Below are 7,577 nucleotides of genomic sequence, written 5' to 3' on the forward strand. Positions count from 1 at the left end.
GGGGGGGGGAGAGAGAGAGAGAGAGCCAATTCTGGGAGGTGATACAGAATGTTTGTAGTGACCCCCTAAAAAACAAAATTCATTTAAAATAAACAGATCGATATGATAGTGTTATTATAAACGATTTCTGAGAGGAGGAAGGAGAGCCATTTCTGGGAGGGTGAGTGGGTATATAGGGTGGGGTGTATTTGTGCATCAGTGGTTCCTTGGTTCATCCACATAGTCTTCTTAATATGAAGAACTCGGAGTTGGATTGTGAATACATCATCTGCACAAGTTAAGCCTGGTTTCTTTAAAATCGCTACACAGTTGCTGTGATAGTGTGTAGCGATTGTATGGGAACCAAGCTTTATACGATGCCTATCTGTCCACTCTTTGTTTGGTAATTCATCAACAGGGGTAGCCACATTATTGAAATTTAGAATTGGTTATGAAAGTGCTATATGTACTTCGGAAACAAACTTTCTCTCGATATTCGCCAAATTAGTTCAAGTCAAGGTTTTAACAAAATGCCTAAAAAACATTACTCGAAGAGCAAATCACCTAAATGAATTTTAACTCTATTCAATAAAATTAAATTTAAGACGGAGATTCATCATTATTTCTCATGAATTAAGATTAACTTTTCCTTACCTTAATGTAATGTTTTTATATATTTTTTACTATTGTAAAGGGGGTTAAACCAGGTAAGAAAAAACCTACTATTGCCAGGCATACTTAAATGATCTCTTATTGCCATATTATTTGTATTTGGAATTTGGCAATAATAATAATAGGCTTGTGGTTTCGGTTTTCTCCCTTGTAGGTAAATTTCAGAATTCTGCTTCAGAGTATATATCAGTCATTTTAAATAAACAATGTACAATAAATTAAAAGAAACATCAAACCAACCTTTCTAACATTGATGCCAGCAGCAGTTTCACCATGGGCATGTCTATTTCTGAGATCTGTGACTACTGAGATGGGGTTAAGTCCTGCATTCTCTGCCAGAGTTGAAGGAATCACTTCCATGGCCTCTGCAAATGCTCTTACACAGTAAGCTTCCATACCAGATAAGGTTCTTGAGTATTCCATCAAACGGTAGGCAACCTCAATTTCAGGTGCTCCGCCACCGGCAATGAGTGCCCTGTTTTTGACGAGGCAACGGATGACACACAATGCATCATGTATCGACCTCTCAGCTTCCTCTATTACCAGCTTATTAGAGCCTCTCACTAAAACTGTTACCGTCTTACCAGGGGTTGCAGCTCCGGTAACCTGTAATCAAAGAAACAGCATTATCAAACTTCATAGCAGTACGGAATTAATAAAACAATACAAAGTCATATTGTTGGACAAACAGAAGCAATACGCTACTACCTACCATTGATACAAAAATAGTGGTAGTGATTAGGTGCAGCGATCTCAAAAATGATCTCTCAACCACAGTGGCATAAATAGGTCCAAGGCCATTGGCTAAGGCTTCTTTAGGGCCCTACTACTCCATGGGGAAATCCCCGATCGCTTCAGCGTATGCAATGTTTTAATGAATATTTGTTGTTATACTACATGACTGCACTTTAAAAAGGCTCAACTAGGCATATATATGAGAAGAAAAAGCTGATAAATATCCAGGGCTCCTTAAGGGCTAGGGCCCCTGGCTTAAGCCAATGGAGCTCATAGCTGTTTTCCCAAAGCTTAACCAATGAGGTTAGGGTTTAAAACACATGCATTCAAATTTCTCCAGAGTTCTTGAACTTCTAAATTTGTCTCCACCCAGAATAAATATAAATGGGTATTTAGTAATGTATATTACCTAGGTAACACTCCCCACCACCATCATCAACATCATTCTTATCATCATCCTCATGCTTCTTTAGGGCCCTACTACTCCATGGGGAAATCCCCGATCGCTTCAGCGTATGCAATGTTTTAATGAATATTTGTTGTTATACTACATGACTGCACTTTAAAAAGGCTCAACTAGGCATATATATGAGAAGAAAAAGCTGATAAATATCCAGGGCTCCTTAAGGGCTAGGGCCCCTGGCTTAAGCCAATGGAGCTCATAGCTGTTTTCCCAAAGCTTAACCAATGAGGTTAGGGTTTAAAACACATGCATTCAAATTTCTCCAGAGTTCTTGAACTTCTAAATTTGTCTCCACCCAGAATAAATATAAATGGGTATTTAGTAATGTATATTACCTTAGTAATACTCCCCACCACCATCATCAACATCATTCTTATCATCATCCTCATCATTACCAGCTCTGCTAAGGAGGTTATGTATTCACTCCATCTGTCTGTTTGCCTGTTAGCAAGATTATGCAAAAACTTGGGAGAAAAGAGCAAGGTCATGGAAATTTTTTTTTTTTATTTACGCTCGAGCATATAAGAAAATAATGGAATCACTCATCATACAGTCTGCGTATTGTTCGTTATACAGGCACAGGGTGGAAAATAATGGAATCGCCCATCACACATGGCCGTGTATTGTTCGTCATTTAGGCACAGGGCAGAGATAAACACGCTATGGAGTGACTGCTCTAGTTATTATTAAAGTCATCTTTAAATTTAAAATTCTCGGTACCTTAACTGCCTTGCTGGTTCCGGCAACAACTTCTTCTACAAGTTCACAATGCGCAAGCATTTCAGGTAGGAAGTGATCAACACTGGCAATGGGTTTGCATCCAATACTCTGGAAATTAGACAAAGATACTTAACATGTGATTAACATCAACCACCACATCTTACCACTCAAGAACACACAGGTCAGACACAACAGAAAGTATTTATTCCCGAAGGTATACTAAAAGGCAGCAAGTTGAGGTATTAGAATATGTTGCATCACTGCAATAAATTGAGTACCTGGTTCATTGTGCATCAGTGGTTCCTTGGGTCATCCGCAATTTCTCGGAAATGAGAACTGAGTGTTGGATTGTGTATACATCATTTGCACAAACTGTCTAATATTTCCAGATGCAATTTAAAACGGAATCACTTACGGGCCATCTATAATTTCCAAAAGAGTAAAAAAGATACGCCTTTGTGGGGGCGGGGGGTTTGGAAGTGAAAGCATATGTATTCTTTTATGAGAAAGATAAAATGATATTCTCAAAATGACACAAATTAGCATTTTATTGCTTCATCTTTTAGGGGCAGGGAGGTGGTAACAGAAAACAGTATGTATTGTACTCTTATGAAAATGTTGGATGACCGCTAAAACAATGTTAATGAATGTACCTTGCAAATAAATTCTACATCTGATCGCTCAATGTCCTTGATTACCATAATCTTCATCTTGGCTAAAAAGTGAAGGGCAAGATCATTGACTGCATCCCTGTAAAACAATTGAATATTTAAAATTGGGAAATACCTTGCAAACAAATTAATTTCACAAATTTTAAATTTTAGCCATACAGATAAATCACAAAATACATATTTACTATAGTATTAGGTATATTAGGTAATTATATTTGTTCACAGGACATTGAAAAAACTAACCTCAGTATAGACTTCTGGATCAGCAACACATTGCATCCAGCTTTTTTAATCTTCTTAACAAGGTCCAAAATGTAAGCACGTTCTTCACGTAGAATGCGGTCCATCTGGGTGTAGTCATTCACAACAACTTGATTGTCCATCTGAAAAATGTGAAGCGAAAAGAGATAATAATTGGCAGTCCTGTAAAGAATGCATGATAATGATAATAAACACACTACATAGGCACAATTTATTTTCTAAACATTTAAAAATCTAAAAAATAATGTCCATAAAATGATGTCGGGACAAACATTTAGGGAATCTTTTGTCTATAGGTTAAGAAATTCCAACCTACATCTGTCTTTGGTGGCGATAAACAGAACTGGATGAGACCAATCTTTGCTTTTTCTACTTTTGAGGGTCCTCCAGTACCAGAAGGCCTCTGAGTAAACACAAGACCATCTACCAATTCAGTGTCCTCTATTGTTCCTCTAAGAAAAGATAATACATTGGTTTAGAAATTTTATGTAATAATAAAATCCCTTTTGCAACACATAATTTCTTCTGCAACACATACATAATTACGCACATGACGGTCTACTAAGTAGAACCAGTGTCGACATTAGGTTTTCAAAGTGGAGCTGTTTTGGTCATAAGCAAAGATTCTTTCACTTGACTTTAACCTAGACCCACAGAATTTGAAGGCAAGCAAAATCACCAATCTGTGCCGCACTCCGTTACAGGAATTGTAAAGCGCCAATGCAGAATGCAATGCAATGCTTCAGTTTTTTTATGTCCTTGATTAATTTATTATTATATGTCTAACTTTTATACAAATTTCTTTGCATCGGGAAGACAAATTTTACTTGTATTTTATGTACCAGTGACAATAAAAGAATCTTGTATCTTGTATCATTGGCGCTATGACAATGGTATTACTCAAAGTACACGTAACTACTCAGATTAACATGCTTGTATGTTTACATTGTTTTAATACTGACCAAAAATATATCTTATCACACTTACCCTAGCTTTTGAATTATTTTCACGTCGTTCAGGTCAACATTGGTTGCAGTAGTTGGATCAATGACGCGTAATACAGCATCCACTGAGATAGGTGCCAATAGATTAGAATACTGTGATACTACCTACACACAAGTAAAATTTTTTAAATTATAAAGCTGTTTCTGTTCTTGAGAACTGCAAATGACAAACAATTTTCAACAAACTTTAAATATTTTTGTCATCCATTTTGCTTCCCTAGACCTAGTTATTTTATTAACAGTCACATGATACTTACTTTACCTACTCACTTTCTGAATGGTTAACTCAACCAGGTTCTGAAAAACATTCAACATCCTCACATACTATCCACAGATTGTTCAGCATTAAACCATGTTTTTGAAGTAAGATATTACAAATTCATAAACATGGAACTGTGTGAAAAATAAATGAATGGAACAATGTTCTTGCTCTTTAAGAGCATGCAATCAGAATGTAAAGGCAAAAAATAACTATTTAACAACAACCAAAGGGTAGGAAAACGAGAGCATCAATAATGCAATAGCCCACTGACAATGGCAACAAATTTGAGAAAAGACAAAAAACATTCAAATAGTCAGTAAATCTTTGGAACAATCTTCCCCCAGACACAATTCATTAAATTCTTTAACTTTGCATTCCTTCAAAAATTAATTTCATTTAAAACTGTTTCTTTTTGCCTCTTGTGTTTACCAATTTTCACTGTTTTTTTTTTTTTTTTTTTTTTCAAATAATTTCTTTAATTATTATTTCATATTCTAAAAATGCTTTTAACTGTTAACTAGACATTAAGGAAGAACAATGTAAATTGATCAAGTATTCAGAATAAATTGTCGGTGGGAGCTGTTATGGTTGTCGGCAGCCGTGGGGGCATTAAACCTTTTACCTAGTCACAGTATGCAGTCATATTCGTATGCAGCATTACAGAGATCTACTAATACTGTAGTAGTAGTCTATTTATATCCTTTACTGTACAATGGAAGTAGCCATGGCAAATTGCGGAAAAAAGTCCCCAAGTGACAGTTGCCAGGTTGGACAAAAAAACTTCTTTTCTTGTGGCCGGCCATTTATGTCATTTGCTTATTTCTTGAGTAAAAATTGTAGATATCCGATATAAGTATATATTACTATATATATATAGTATATTTCAATATAATGCATAAATAAAAATACTTTTATAGAGATAATGACTGTTGACTCAAACAATATCTCATTACTGGGCTACTGCACTTAACATCAATAGGTAGTTAGTTGCTAATCGTCTTCTATGTACATATCCATTGGAAAATGAATGACACATTTATCATTGACTGTGACAAGATTTTGATTTAACCCCCACCACATTTCTTTCTATTCCAGATGGCTGTTTGTCATTGATTCACATTTATAGATCAAGATGAATATATTATTTAATCTGTAAAGATAACATAATTCCTGTTTTACTGATTTCAAACTAAACAGGTAGGGAAAATAGAAAAAAAATAGATCTGAACTTGCTTTGTGCATCAGAATTAACATTATAATCTGCATATTCTCGGTGGGAACTAGGCGTTGGATCTTGTTTTATTCATCATATTGCACCACTTTAAGCAAGTTATTATTTATTTATGATATATATTTCTATCATCAATTTGATGGCACTTTTAGAGATTTCACAAGTACATCACATGATAATTTGTTCACCAAACATATCAATAATTTGTGTGTGCTGTATAGCTGTATTAGGAAGCTTTTGATTTGCAATGACTTAGAATGTAGAATGTAATGATGTCATTTTAATTTTTTAACTGCGCATGTCTGAATGTTGTGCGTTACATTCTCTCCTGAAATCTGGAACAGTTGTCAGCCTAACCTACGATTAGATCACAACAAGTATTGTATTAAACACTGGTGCGTTGGCCTTTGTATCCGGCATCTCCGCGTAAGCGTCATCAAAAATCTAAATACATTTACAGAACATAGAACACATGCGACACCCATCACAGATAAAGAATGAAAAGCTCTCTATTGTTTTCTCATTACAATAAACATTAATACACTACCTTAGAGCTAAGCGAGGTGGTTGCACTCTGAAGAAGGGCTTCTCGGTTACCGAGGTCTAGAGGAATTGACATGTGGTTGAGGATCTCAACAGCTTTGATGGCAGCATGCTGGAATGATTCCGATATTGTGGTGGGATGAATACCTGTGTAAAAAAATAAGCACACACTTACATACAAGTTTATGAATATGTATACTAACAACATTATACTGTATAATTAAAACTTAATTGTAATTAAAATCCCTCAAAAAATGCATTTCTTGTTCTTCAACTCCTTCATACATTATTTAATTATAATCTATGCAATTTTATAGCAAAATCCATTGAGTTTTTTGTTGTTGTACATTTTGTACTATTGATTTTATCAAACACATCCATTATTTTTTCTTTTAGGAAAAAAAGTTACCTTGTATAAAAAAACACACTAACAAAATCTATCCTTATTTTCAATATGCTGGTTTACAGAACAATGTCGGCCCCTGTTATCACATTCAATGGGTAACATTATTCATATTCAATGTCGACCACCCTAATGTCATAACACGATCAGATAACATCAGTGTAGTTGAAAAGATTGCTTGTAAAGTAAAACTTTTATCCAATGTTAATGATGATTTATATTATCAGACTTGTGCATCAGAATAACATATTAATCTGCACCTTCCTCTGGGAACTAGGCGTTGGATCTTGTTTTATTCATCATTTTGCACATTCGTTAAAAATAATGTTATATATACTACAGGGCTTGTGATTTTTTTAAAAAACTCTAACACCACTTTGATGACTCTAGATATGTGTGTAAAACTATTCGACAGAGCTTAAATTTCCTCCTACCCTAAATAATTAGGCGTTTTTAGCTCACCTGCCATTTTCAAATAGGCCCTGATACTATTTTTGTTTTTGCTTTAATTTAACAGGCTTCATATAATGTAAATTATTAACCCATCCATCCCCAACTTTTTTTTTTTTTTTTTAATTTTTTTAGTGACATAAAAATAATTAAATATAATTTTTTCTGTTAGAGTAATACAAA

The 7,577-nt window shown here is 34.8% G+C and overlaps 1 protein-coding gene across 1 annotated transcript in view; it reads right to left on the reverse strand.

The window, feature by feature from the left end:
- LOC117120093 (T-complex protein 1 subunit delta-like) overlaps positions 1-7,577 on the reverse strand; it is a 12,972-nt gene that overhangs the window by 1,506 nt on the left and 3,889 nt on the right. The window contains exons 5-11 of the mRNA XM_033265098.1: positions 6,546-6,688; positions 4,489-4,610; positions 3,818-3,953; positions 3,484-3,623; positions 3,223-3,319; positions 2,570-2,677; positions 892-1,257 (exon numbers count right to left, since the gene is read on the reverse strand). Of these exons, the coding sequence (XP_033120989.1) occupies positions 892-1,257; positions 2,570-2,677; positions 3,223-3,319; positions 3,484-3,623; positions 3,818-3,953; positions 4,489-4,610; positions 6,546-6,688 (1,112 nt within the window). The remainder of the gene's footprint in view (positions 1-891; positions 1,258-2,569; positions 2,678-3,222; positions 3,320-3,483; positions 3,624-3,817; positions 3,954-4,488; positions 4,611-6,545; positions 6,689-7,577) is intronic.

Source organism: Anneissia japonica, unplaced genomic scaffold (assembly GCF_011630105.1).
Source record: "Anneissia japonica isolate Jap-2015-1 unplaced genomic scaffold, ASM1163010v1 scaffold401_len1656234_cov178, whole genome shotgun sequence".
Lineage (NCBI taxonomy): Eukaryota > Metazoa > Echinodermata > Crinoidea > Comatulida > Comatulidae > Anneissia > Anneissia japonica.